Raw genomic sequence first — 14,657 nt, 5'->3', positions numbered from 1 at the left:
AAACAGACGAAAGAATGGCCCAACCCACCCACATACACATGTATATACATACACATCCACACATGCACATATACATACCTATACATCTCAACGTATACATATATATACACACACAGACATATACATATATACACATGTACATAATTCATACTGTCTGCCCTTATTCATTCCCGTTGCCACCCTGCCACATATGAAATGACAACCCCCTCACCCGCATGTGCGCGAGGTAGCACTAGGAAAAGACAACAAAGGCCACATTCGTTCACACTCAGTCTCTAGCTGTCATGTATAATGCACCGAAACTACAGCTCCCTTTCCACATCCAGGCCCCACAAAACTTTCCATGGTTTACCCCAGAAGCTTCACATGCCCAGGTTCAATCCATTGACAGCATGTTAACCCCGATATACCACAGCATTCTAATTCACTCTATTCCTTGCAGGCCTTTCACCCTCCTGCATGTACAGGCCCTATCACTCAGAATCTTTTTCACTCCATCTTTCCACCTCCAGTTTGGTCTCCCACTTCTCGTTCCCTCCACCTATGACATATATATCCTCTTTGTCAATCTTTCCTCACTCATTCTCTCCATGTGACCAAACCATTTCAAAACACCCTCTTCTGCTCTCTCAACCACACTCTTTTTATTACCACACATCTCTCTTACCCTTTCATTACTTACTCAATCAAACCACCTCACACCACATATTGTCCTCAAACATCTCATTTCCAATGCATCCACCCTCCCCCGCACAACTTTATCAATAGCCCACGCCTCGCAACCATACAACATTGATGGAACCAGTATTCCTTCAAACATACCCATGTTTATTTGTTGATTTATTCTTGTAGACAAACTTTTGTCCACGCAGTTACCAAGTGAACATTGTACAAAGGCAAAGGGGATAAAGGTGAGTGTTCAGACTACAGAGGCATTCAGTATACATATATACAATATGTGCACACATATACATATACATACACGTATATACACATGTACATATTCATACTTGCTCGCCTTTATCCATTTCTGGCACCACTCTGCCCCACAAGAAACAGCATTGCCATCCCCTGCGTCAGCAAGGTAGCACTAGGAAATGGACAAAGAGGGGCCACATTCTGTCACATCCATTCTCTAACTCTCATGTGTAATGCACTTAAACCACAGGTCCCAATCCACATCAAGGCCCCACAGACCTGTCCATGGTTTACCCCAGATGCTTCACGTGCCCTGGTTCAGTCTATTAACAGCACATTGACCCTGTTATACCTTATTGTTCCAATTCACTCTATTCCTTGCACACCTCTCACCCTCCTATATGTTCAGGCCCAGATTGCTCAAAATCTTTTTCACTCCATGCTTCCCCCTCCAGTTTGGTCTCCTGCTTCTCATCTAAGGCTCAGTCCTCTGTTTTTAATGCTACCTCGCTAATGCAGGAAATGGCGAATGTGTATGAGAGAATATATAAATATATTTTTCATTTAATTATACTCAATCACTGTTTCCTGCATCAGCGTCGTAGCACCAGGAAACAGACAAAAAATGGCCTCACATTATCCACATCAGCGAGGTAGTGTTAAGAACAGAGGACTGAGCCTTAGAGGGAATATCCTCCCTTAGCCCCCTTCTCCCTTTCTTCTTTTGGAAAATTAAGAATGGTAGGGGAGGATTTCCAGTCCCCCACTTCCTCCCCTTTTAGTCACCTTCTACGACACGCAGGGAATATGTGGGAAGTATTCTTTATCCCCTATTCCCAAGGATAGGGTATTTTCTTATTTCATTATACTAAATCGTTGTTTCCTGCATCAGCGAGGTAGCACCAGGAAACAGACAGAGAATGACCCATCCACTCATGTACACATATATATACATACACGCACATATGCATATCAACATATACATACATATACTTACACACACAGACATATACATATATACAGATGTACATATTCATACTCGCTCCCCTTGTATGTAGATAACGTGTGTAGTATGAAACCATGCCTTGAAAGATTATAAAGCGTGTCATGTTTATTAAGTGCATGTAAAGTGAAATCATGCTTGGAAAAAATTATAAAGATCATGTACGTACATGAATAAAGAGTATCACTCTGCCTAGCCCTGACCCACTTGTCCACTTAAGTCCCGCCCGCACCAACATTGAAGAAAGTATACTGATTTTTTGGTATTTTCTATAGTTAATTATGATACAAGCATATTTTTATATTTTTTCCATTGAGGAAGGGTAATTCTGAGGAATTGTACTGTTGCTTTGGTTCAAAAATACCAATTTGACTGTAGTTGTAATGTATCTTTCATTATTTTAGATCCCTTTTCTAAGAAAGAGTCTTGCTGTTACCCAAAACCTCATAACAGAGGCTCTTGCAGTTCAGGGGTGTGTTACTTTTAGTAGCAGGGAAATGTGGACTCCTTTGGAGTAAGAAGTTCTTTGATGAAACTGTGCTCCCAGTGATACAGCCTTGCCAAAGTTTACTTTTTACATGTGGTGTAACCTTAAGCAAGCGAAGTCTGGCAATAATTGAATGTATTTTTTTTTTTTTTTTTTTTTTCTTTGTCGCTGTCTCCCGCGTTTGCGAGGTAGCGCAAGGAAACAGACAAAAGAAATGGCCCAACCCACCCCCATACACATGTATATACATACGTCCACACACGCAAAATATACATACCTACACAGCTTTCCATGGTTTACCCCAGACGCTTCACATGCCCCGATTCAATCCACTGACAGCACGTCAACCCCAGTATACCACATCGCTCCAATTCACTCTATTCCTTGCCCTCCTTTCACCCTCCTGCATGTTCAGGCCCCGATCACACAAAATCTTTTTCACTTCATCTTTCCACCTCCAATTTGGTCTCCCTCTTCTCCTCGTTCCCTCCACCTCCGACACATATATCCTCTTGGTCAATCTTTCCTCACTCATTCTCTCCATGTGCCCAAACCATTTCAAAACACCCTCTTCTGCTCTCTCAACCACGCTCTTTTTATTTCCACACATCTCTCTTACCCTTACGTTACTTACTCGATCAAACCACCTCACACCACGCATTGTCCTCAAACATCTCATTTCCAGCACATCCATCCTCCTGCGCACAACTCTATCCATAGCCCACGCCTCGCAACCATACAACATTGTTGGAACCACTATTCCTTCAAACATACTCATTTTTGCTTTCCAAGATAATGTTCTCGACTTCCACACATTCTTCAAGGCTCCCAGAATTTTCGCCCCCTCCCCCACCCTATGATCCACTAAATGTATGTAAATTATGTAAATAGTAACTATAAAGAGTGATGTGTCATTTGGTGATTGTGGGTCACAAGATAATCCTCCATTGTACCTCTCGCATCCCGTTCCCCCACTGTCTATAGAAACTACACTTTTATCAGCAGGGCTGTCTCATGGCCATATATGTTAGCTCACTTGTTTCTATGCAGTCTTTACTATTACATATATTTTACATATATTTCTTCCACAAATAGTGATAAAAGCCATTACTAAATTTGCATCAGAGGCTTACCTGCTGCTTACTCTACCCTGCTTCTCCCTCTGTCTGCCACTCCTTGCCAGAGTCTCTATGATAATTTTAGCGCTATACCATGCCTATATACATTGTTTAAACTCACTTTTTGTACATATCCTTCACTTTTACATATATTTCTTTCATTTCTTAATGAATAAGATAAAATTTTAGTTTTTTCCACATCATGATAACAAATAGAAAAGAGCATGACAATTAAGGGTTAAAGAGTAAGAGGTTTACAGTGTGCATTTTATACTTGATGGAAATTTTTCTTTTATTTATTTTATAACATCATGAAACAATGTGACAGTCTTCTGATTATCTTGGTAATATTGCACCTATATGTGATAGCTTTCATTTGTTACTGTCATAATTAAGCTGCAGATTGATTATGTACCAACTTTTATAAATGTTTATTACCCCTATCTCCATAAGGGAAGCAGTATAGTTTTCAGCTCTGCAACATATCATCCCCTTATATCAAATATTACTGAGTCTGCTTCAGCCTTATTGTAACTATGGTATTTAGTAAAGGATTCAGCAGGGCTCTCTCAGCTTCACACAAAAGTCTTTGCTTATGGAATGAAGAAATATTCTTTGTTCTTCTTAAGGATTTGGATGAAAAAGAATATTATGGAGCATTGATGTTATTCCAGTCCATGAAGAGTCTGGGGTGCCTGTTTGGAGAGAAAAGGATTTGATAGAGCCTGGGAGTCATTGCAGTCCATGAAATGTCTGGGGTGCCCCTCATTCTTGTATATTGTAATAGTGTTAGATTCAACCAATGCGCCTGACCTTGGCTAATAGATTTACCTTTGTCAGTCTGTCTTTGTTATTGAGTATACGTCTCATTTCAGGGATTGGAAACCTCTGCTCTGTTGCTCCTGGCCCGAACACAGCAAAGTTACAGTAATCCTTGATGTGTAAATTTTATTATTGTTTTTGGAAAATAGAAGATGTGTACCATCTCAGATAATAAGCTTTCCCTAATTGTAACAGTAACTTGTTGAATATCTAACACAGTATGACTTCTTGGCACAATAGGACTGTTGGCACAGTTGTCAGCTGCATGATAGTCAGTCATGAGGTTGTGATTTGAATGTGATAAATTAGCATCTTATTATTAGCCTAAAAGTCTCTTAGCATAGTGGCTGCATTTAGTTGGTAACAGGAAGATACTGGATATTAACAATAGTTTGGATAAAATGCTGCACTATAAACCCACTGTTGTTGGGTAAAAGAACTGCACAATGATCTTGCAGATAGAACACTGTTATTTAGCGTATTATATCCCACTAGGCTAAAGTGGCATTACTATAAGAGTGAAGTGTTTATGTTGTCTTTTCCTATGATTTGGTTGTAATAGGCTCTTTGCTCACTCATACAAATGACAACATTCTAGCCATTACAGGCTCCTGAGGAGAAGCAGATTTTCTGTTTCATTTTTTTTATGCTTGATTGATGTTTCTTGCATTAGCAAAATAGTGCTAGGAAAGACAAAGAAAGGCCTCATCCACTTACATACATTCGATTGATGTTTCTCACATTAGGAAGTTAGCAACCACAAAAGACAAAGAAAGGCTTCACCCACTCACTTACATTCTTTAGCTGTCATTTATTTTTTTTTACAGAAGAATCATGAGCAGAAAAATAATGAATATATCTTTCAGAGTTGGTATGCTTCCTGTTATCAAAACATCAAGAAATGGCAGTTTGCCTTCTTTTTCCCATTCAGTCTTGAATTTGTTGGTTGGGTGGATGGTATTTAATTCATTAAGTAAAACATTACAGTCTTAGGAAGATGGCCATAAAGATGATTTTTAATTGAAGTTAGAATTTCACTCTCAAAGTATACCATGAATAAGTTACTGAGGATAGGACTAGGGGGATTTCCAATGGCATGGCCAAATTTGTCTGGGAAAATTACCTTCATCATTTTGGAAAGCATTATTGGAAACACAAGGTTCTACTAATTCATTGAAAGTTCATATGGCTAGGGATGAGGCAAGACTGAGATCAGGCATCTTCCTCCTAAGTTATGTGATGGTTTCATCAATGGGGACTTCAGTGAAAAGGGAATTCACATCAAAATTAATGAGTTTATTTTATTTATTTATTTTTTTTTTTCTGTCTCCCGCATTTGCGAGGTAGCGCAAGGAAACAGACGAAAGAAATGGCCCAACCCACCCCCATACACATGTATATACATACGTCCACACACGCAAATATACATACCTACACAGCTTTCCATGGTTTACCCCAGACGCTTCACATGCCTTGATTCAATCCACTTACAGCACGTCAACCCCGGTATACCACATCGCTCCAATTCACTCTATTCCTTGCCCTCCTTTCACCCTCCTGCATGTTCAGGCCCCGATCACACAAAATCTTTTTCACTTCATCTTTCCACCTCCAATTTGGTCTCCCTCTTCTCCTCGTTCCCTCCACCTCCGACACATATATCCTCTTGGTCAATCTTTCCTCACTCATTCTCTCCATGTGCCCAAACCATTTCAAAACACCCTCTTCTGCTCTCTCAACCACGCTCTTTTTATTTCCACACATCTCTCTTACCCTTACGTTGCTTACTCGATCAAACCACCTCACACCACACATTGTCCTCAAACATCTCATTTCCAGCACATCCATCCTCCTGCGCACAACTCTATCCATAGCCCACGCCTCGCAACCATACAACATTGTTGGAACCACTATTCCTTCAAACATACCCATTTTTGCTTTCTGAGATAATGTTCTCGACTTCCACACATTCTTCAAGGCTCCCAGAATTTTCGCCCCCTCCCCCACCCTATGATCCACTTCCGCTTCCATGGTTCCATCCGCTGCCAGATCCACTCCAGATATCTAAAACACCTTACTTCCTCCAGTTTTTTTCCATTCAAACTCACCTCCCAATTGACTTGACCCTCAACCCTACTGTACCTGACAACCTTGCTCTTATTCACATTTACTCTTAACTTTCTTCTTTCACACACTTTACCAAACTCAGTCACCAGCTTCTGCAGTTTCTCACATGAATCAGCCACCAGCGCTGTATCATCAGCGAACAGCAACTGACTCACTTCCCAAGCTCTCTCATCCCCAACAGACTTCATACTTGCCCCTGTTTCCAAAACTCTTGCATTCACCTCCCTAACAACCCCATCCATAAACAAATTAAACAACCATGGAGACATCACACACCCCTGCTCACTGAGAACCAATCACACTGAGTAATGAGTTTATGATCAGGCAAACTAATGTTCCTAGATATATTTACAAAATCTAAGCTATTGGTAACATGTGATGGAGAGATTTTTCCTTGAACATTGCTAAGTTGTTTCACTAACCATTTGGATAATATATAAGAATTATCAGGGAAACTATATATATATATTTTTTTTTTTTTTTTTTTTTTTTTTGCCGCTGTCTCCCGCGTTTGCGAGGTAGCGCAAGGAAACAGACGAAAGAAATGGCCCAACCCACCCCCATACACATGTATATACATACGTCCACACAGGCAAATATACATACCTACACAGCTTTCCATGGTTTACCCCAGACGCTTCACATGCCTTGATTCAATCCACTGACAGCACGTCAACCCCGGTATACCACATCGCTCCAATTCACTCTATTCCATGCCCTCCTTTCACCCTCCTGCATGTTCAGGCCCCGATCACACAAAATCTTTTTCACTCCATCTTTCCACCTCCAATTTGGTCTCCCTCTTCTCCTCGTTCCCTCCACCTCCGACACATATATCCTCTTGGTCAATCTTTCCTCACTCATTCTCTCCATGTGCCCAAACCATTTCAAAACACCCTCTTCTGCTCTCTCAACCACGCTCTTTTTATTTCCACACATCTCTCTTACCCTTACGTTACTTACTCGATCAAACCACCTCACACCACACATTGTCCTCAAACATCTCATTTCCAGCACATCCATCCTCCTGCGCACAACTCTATCCATAGCCCACGCCTCGCAACCATACAACATTGTTGGAACCACTATTCCTTCAAACATACCCATTTTTGCTTTCCGAGATAATGTTCTCGACTTCCACACATTCTTCAAGGCGCCCAGAATTTTCGCCCCCTCCCCCACCCTATGATCCACTTCCGCTTCCATGGTTCCATCCGCTGCCAGATCCACTCCCAGATATCTAAAACACTTCACTTCCTCCAGTTTTTCTCCATTCAAACTCACCTCCCAATTGACTTGACCCTCAACCCTACTGTACCTAATAACCTTGCTCTTATTCACATTTACTCTTAACTTTCTTCTTTCACACACTTTACCAAACTCAGTCACCAACTTCTGCAGTTTCTCACATGAATCAGCCACCAGCGCTGTATCATCAGCGAACAACAACTGACTCACTTCCCAAGCTCTCTCATCCCCAACAGACTTCATACTTGCCCCTCTTTCCAAAACTCTTGCATTTACCTCCCTAACAACCCCATCCATAAACAAATTAAACAACCATATGTTATCCCTGGGGATAAGGGAGAAAGAATACTTCCCACGTTTTCCCTGCATGTTGTAGAAGGCGACTACAAGGGGAGGGAGTGGGGGGCTGGAAATCCTCCCCTCTCGCTTTTTAATTTTCCAAAAGAAGGAGCAGGGAAGGGGGCCAAGTGAGGATTTCTCTCAAAGGATCAGTCCTCTGTTCTTAACGCTACCTCACTAACACGGGAGATGGCGAATAGTATGAGAGTTGGGATGAAAGAGTATCATTAAATTTTAGGGAGAATAAAAAGATGTTTTGGAAGGAGGTAAATAAAATGCGTAAGACAAGGGAACAAATGGGAACTTCAGTGAAGGGGGCTAATGGGAGGTGATAACAAGTAGTGGTGATGTGAGAAGGAGATGGAGTGAGTATTTTGAAGGTTTGTTGAATGTGTTTGATGATAGAGTGGCAGATATAGGATGTTTTGGTCGAGGTGGTGTGCAAAGTGAGAGGGTTAGGGAAAATGATTTGGTAAACTGAGAAGAGGTAGTAAAAGCTTTGCGGAAGATTAAAGCCGGCAAGGCAGCGGGTTTGGATGGCATTGCAATGGAATTTATTAAAAAAGGGGGTTACTGTGTTGTTGACTGGTTGGTAAGGTCATTTAATGTATGTATGATTCATGGTGAGGTGCCTGAGGATTGGTGGAATGCTTGCATAGTGCCATTGTACAAAGGCGAAGGGGACAAAGGTGAGTGCTCAAATTACAGAGGTATAAGTTTGTTAAGTATTCCTGGTAAATTATATGGGAGGGTATTGATTGAGAGGGTGAAGGCATGTACAGAGCATCAGATTGGGGAAGAGCAGTGTGGTTTCAGAAGTGGTAGAGGATGTGTGGATCAGGTGTTTGCTTTGAAGAATGTATGTGAGAAATACTTAGAAAAGCAAATGGATTTGTATGTAGCATTTATGGATCTGGAGAAGGCATATGATAGAGTTGCTAGAGATGCTCTGTGGAAGGTATTAAGAATGTATGGTGTGGGAGGCAAGATGTTAGAATCTGTGAAAAGTTTATATCGAGGATGTAAGGCATGTGTATGTGTAGGAAGAGAGGAAAGTGAATGGTTCTCAGTGATTGTAGGTTTGCGGCAGGGGTGTGTGATGTCTCCATGGTTGTTTAATTTGTTTATGGATGGGGTTGTTAGGGAGGTGAATGCAAGAGTTTTGGAAAGAGGGGCAACTATGCAGTCTATTGTGGATGAGTCATCTTGGGAAGTGAGTCAGTTGTAGTTTGCTGATGATACAGTGCTGGTGGCTGATTCATGTGAGAAACTGCAGAAGCTGGTGACTGAGTTTGGTAAAGTGTGTGAAAGAAGGAAGTTCAGAGTAAGTGTGAATAAGAGCAAGGTTATTAGGTACAGTAGGGTTGAGGGTCAAGTCAATTGGGAGGTAAGTTTGAATGGAGAAAAACTGGAGGAAGTGAAGTGTTTTAGATATCTGGCAGCGGATGGAACCATGGAAGCAGAAGTGAATCATGGGGTGGGAAGGGGGTGAAAATTCTGGGAGCCTTGAAGAATGTGTGGAAGTCGAGAACATTATCTCAGAAAGCAAAAATGGGTATGTTTGAAGGAATAGTGGTTCCAACAATGTTGTATGGTTGCGAGGCGTGGGCTATGGATAGAGTTGTGCAGAGGAGGGTGGATGTGCTGGAAATGAGATGTTTAAGGACAATATGTGGTGTGAGGTGGTTTGATCAAGTAAGTAATAATAGGGTACGGGAGATGTATGGTAATAAAAAGAGTGTGGTTGAGAGAGCAGAAGAGGGTGTTTTGAAATGGTTTGGCCACATGGAGAGAGTGAGTTAGGAAAAATTGACCGAGAGGATATATGTGTCTGAGGTGGAGGGAACGAGGAGAAGTGGGAGAGCAAATTGGAGGTGGAAAGATGGAGTGAAAAAGATTTTGAGTGATCGGGGCCTGAACATGCAGGAGGGTGAAAGGCGTGCAAGGAATAGAGTGAATTGGAACGATGTGGTATACCAGGGTCGACGTGCTGTTAATGGATTGAATCAGGGCATGTGAAGCGTCTGGGGTAAACTATGGAAAGTTCCATGGTGCCTGGATGTGGAAAGGGAGCTGTGGTTTCGGTGCATTAGTACATGACAGGTAGAGACTGAGTGTGAACGAATGGGGCCTTTGTTGTCTTCCTAGCGCTACCTCGCGCACACAAGGGGGAATGGGGCTGTTATTTCATGTGTGGCAGGGTGGCGATGGGAATGAATAAAGGCAGAGAGCATGAATTATGTACATGTGTATATATGAATATGTCTGTGTGTGTATATATATGTATACATTGAGATGTATAGGTATGTATATTTGTGGGTGTGGATGTGTACGTATATACATGTGTATGTAGGTAGGTTGGGCCATTCTTTCGTCTGTTCCCTTGCGCTACCTCGCTAATGCGGGAGACAGCGACAAAGCAAAAAAAAAAAAAAATTATTGATATTTATTTATGTATTATGCTTTGTCGCTGTCTCCCATGTTAGCGAGGTAGCGCAAGGAAACACAAAAGAATGGCCCAATCCACCCACATACACAGGTATACACATACACAGCCACACATGCACATATACATACCTATACATTTCAACGTATACATATATATACATACACAGACATATACATATATATACACATGTACATGATTCATACTTGCGACCTTTATTTATTCCTGTCACCACCCTGCCACACATGAAATATATATTATTATTCTTATTATACTTTGTCACTGTCTCCCGCGTTAGCGAGGAAGCACAAGGAAACAGACGAAAGAATGGCCCAACCCACCCACATGCACATGTATATACATACATGTCCACACACGCACATATACATACCTATAAGTTTCAACGAATACACATATAGTGTATCATGGGGGGGAAGGGGGCAAAAGTTCTGGGAGCGTTGAAGAATGTGTGGAAGGCGAGAATGTTATCTTGGAGAGCAAAAATGGGTATGTTTGAAGGAATAGTGGTTCTAACAATGATATATGGTTGCGAGGTGTGGGCTATAGATAAAGTTGTGCGGAGGAGGGTGGATGTGCTGGAAATGAGATGTTTGAGGACAATATGTGGTGTGAGGTGGTTTGACCGAGTAAGTAATGAAAGGGTAAGAGAGATGTGTGGTAATGAAAAGAGTGTGGTTGAGAGAGCAGAAGAGGGTGTTTTGAAATGGTGTGGTCACATGGAGAGAATGAGTGAGGAAAGATAGACAAAGAGGATATATGTGTGAGAGGTGGAGGGAATGAGAAGTGGGAGACCAAATTATTTATTTATTTATTTTGCTTTGTCGCTGTCCCCCGCGTTAGCGAGGTAGCCCAAGGAAACAGACGAAAGAGTGGCCCAACCCACCTACATACATGTCCACACACGCAAATATACATACCTATACATCTCAATGTACACATGTATATACACACACAGACATATACATATATACGCATGTACATAATTCATACTGTCACTTTTATTTATTCCCATCGCCACCTTGCCACACATGGAATAACAACCCCCTCCCCCATCATGTGTGCGAGGTAGCGTTAGGAAAAGACAACAAAGGCCCCATTCGATCACAGTGAGTCTCTAGCTGTCATGTAATAATGCACCGAAACCACAGCTCCCTTTCCACATCCAGGCCCCACAGAACTTTCCATGGTTTACCCCAGACGCTTCACATGCACATATACAAATTGTTAGAAAATGAGAAAGTTGCTTTAAGCTATGCTTAAGACAAACATTGTGATTCTAGAAATGATTCTCCAGTGGAAAGATAATCATCCATCGAGAAGGTGTTTTAAAGTAAAAAGTTGATTTTAGTTTGATGCTGACACACTCAGATGTCCCTTTTGCATATATGAATTTAGAAAATATATATGGAAAGTTTAACTTTGCTAAGGATAAATTTTAGAATGTAGATGTAGTGTACACTAGTGGAGGATGATGTCCATTTTTTCTTAGTATGTACCTCTGATGATATCTCAAGGTTGAATATTTGCGAAGGAAAAATTTTGAGAATAGCTGTAGCTAAATTCACTTTTGGAGGTTAGTATGTTTCTTCAGTCTCATTGAGAGCAACCCTTTTCTTCCCCATAGGGATGCATTTTCACCCAAGGGGAAACAAAATTACTGAAAATTCTCTTGGTTAACACATAGATAGTGGTAAAACATGAACATGTTTTTGTCCATCATTGATCATCATAATCCATTCATCATTCCTGTTGACAAGATGTGTGTCAGTCACTTGTTGTCTGCCCGTGAAACCTATTGCAAGATTTTTTTTCCCCAATCCTTTGGTAGCTCTGAGGATCAGGTCCCCATTGTATATCAGCAATGAAAGATTCCTCAGGAAAACTACATGGTACCTCATCCAGACATGAAATGTTTGTGCCAGCCAGTCTGCCCAAGCACCAGATCCCATTGTATATCATTAATGAAGGCTCCTAGAGAACAAAGCTCTTGTGAGTGCAACACCACCTCCTCTAGAATGGCTTATTGGCTCACCAACCAAATGATATTCATAATTTTACTGTGTTAACTTTGTTGCATTCAGACTGGGATGCCTTACGTTAAATTTTTCAAATCTTTACAGTGACCAAACTTATCTACAAACACTTGCTCAGAATTTTGCATGTTCCTTTGGCTATCACAATAGTGAATCTCTTGCTAACTGCAGATTGATATTTTGTCATATGTTTTGACCCTTGTAGAATGTTTGCATATGTCCTGCAGACAGTTCATGTAGGATAATTGTTGACACAATTAAGACTTATTTTTTATGGTCTGTGGAAAATATGGGAATCCTGTAGTTATTAGAATGTTTGGAGAAGATTTGATGAACCTTCATGTTGAAACCACTGGTCACAAACACAGGAGTACTTTTCTCTTATTGCACTAAATCAGATGTTAAGAAAGTCACAGCAGTTTTAAGTTGTTTTGCCTCATTTGGTCTTTTGTTCTTATGATACAGTTGTGTTACATAAGCAGGAAAACTTTCGGAGAAAAAAAATTATTGACAAATGGAGAGATTAGAAGTGCAAGGCAAGATTTTTCATAGAAAGCTCCTAATGTGATAAAGAATTAATTCCCCTGAAGAACAAGAGACTCAAGCACTCTGCTTGTATTTCCAAGCCAGAGAGACACTAGTAGCTGTGTTGTAATCTCTCTCTGAGACTAGGAAGTCTAGGCTTCGTATATCAAAATGTCTTTTTCAAGGATGAAAGATGTGGGCATTCTGTGTCCCTTTGTCCATATCCGACACTTACTTTTTTTACAATTGAATCAAGTTGGCTCTTGAAGAATGCTTCCCAGATTCTTTACTCTACTGTGAGATTTAGAGTATTAGGTGTGTGATGGAAATTTGATAGGTTAATTCATGGCAAGAGGATGCTGACTTGTGAGGGTGGTTAAAGGTCTTTGTTTCGTGTTTTTGAAGAGAGAGGTTCTCTTTCATCATTTATAAGGTAAGTTATGAAATATGCTGTAGTAATTGTTTAAAATGTTTTTCCTTTTATTTATCTATATTTTATAATGACCCACATTGACAGTGTTTGGTTTATCCACGTGCTGGCAAGGCCATCAGATAGTTATGAAGTACAGCATATGTGTATTCATGTGATAATTGGCCTGATTTACTTACCAAGTTTAAACTCTGTAAAATGATTATGTTGCACCTATAAATTTTTTGCCATTTTTTCATGCTGAACTCTCTTTGTCTGGTGCGCTTCATGCTCCCACAGACTGACGAGGGTTAGTCGCCACGTGGTATTCACCTACTCGTAAATTGCTATTACTGTCTTCATGTTTGCTTCTGTTAATAGTGGCTTGTATTGGAGCATTTTGCCACAAATATTTTGATGTAACAGAGCCCTGCTGGAGTGTACAATGGGGGCCAACGGTTAATACAAAGCTACAGTGTGGGGATGTTTGTCCTCTCTCACATATTCTTACACTTGCCACAGGCAAGACAGTATTATACGGTAATCAGTTACATAGTTGCTTAACACTTTTATGAAATTTAATGTTATGGTGCTCTTTATTTACTTATGGCTGTCTTGCAGATTCGTCAGTGTGATAAGACTTGCACCAAATCATCTGATATGCTATTTTTCAGTAGATAGGCAAAATTTCTTTATGCATTTTAGCAGCAGAAAATGTGACTGACAACATGTACTGTGGATGAGAAAGGTTCAGGTGGCATGTATGTCCATATACCTCTGTTGGTGCCACTTTTGGGGGAGTAACCTTCAGTGAGTCAACAAGATGTAACATCACATGCCCAGAAAGGTGAGGTAAAGTTGGACATCTGTAAAGACAGTTTGACTGTCACCTAACCTTGTGGCACCGTTGATCCTTATGAACCACCTGCAGGGCTCTTTAATGTGAGATTACCCCTTTATTTATCTTCTCATTTACATAATTTTTGTTGATTATTTTTAGGCTCTAGTCTGTCGCCCCGTTTGTTGCATGCTGCTAGTAGAGTATAATGGGAGAAACCAATACTAACGGGTAGTCTTGGGTAAGTATTAGAAAGCTTTGTGCATGACCGGAGCTTTTAGCACGTCCTAGCCACATGTCGCCATCTGTAGCCCCACCCTGGT

The 14,657-nt window shown here is 40.8% G+C and overlaps 1 protein-coding gene across 5 annotated transcripts in view; it reads left to right on the top strand.

Moving 5' to 3' along the window:
• gpp (DOT1 like histone lysine methyltransferase grappa) overlaps positions 1 to 14,657 on the top strand; it is a 277,074-nt gene that overhangs the window by 239,235 nt on the left and 23,182 nt on the right. The window contains exon 17 of one of the 5 annotated variants that reach the window (XM_071666500.1): positions 14,497 to 14,575. The exons of the other annotated variants lie outside the window; for them this stretch is intronic. Coding sequence (XP_071522601.1) covers positions 14,497 to 14,543 — 47 coding nt within the window. The 3' untranslated portion in view covers positions 14,544 to 14,575. The remainder of the gene's footprint in view (positions 1 to 14,496; positions 14,576 to 14,657) is intronic. 5 annotated transcript variants of the gene reach the window in all.

Source organism: Panulirus ornatus, chromosome 11 (genome assembly GCF_036320965.1).
Source record: "Panulirus ornatus isolate Po-2019 chromosome 11, ASM3632096v1, whole genome shotgun sequence".
In the NCBI taxonomy this organism is placed as follows: domain Eukaryota; kingdom Metazoa; phylum Arthropoda; class Malacostraca; order Decapoda; family Palinuridae; genus Panulirus; species Panulirus ornatus.
This window is presented reverse-complemented; position numbering and strand designations above follow the sequence as displayed.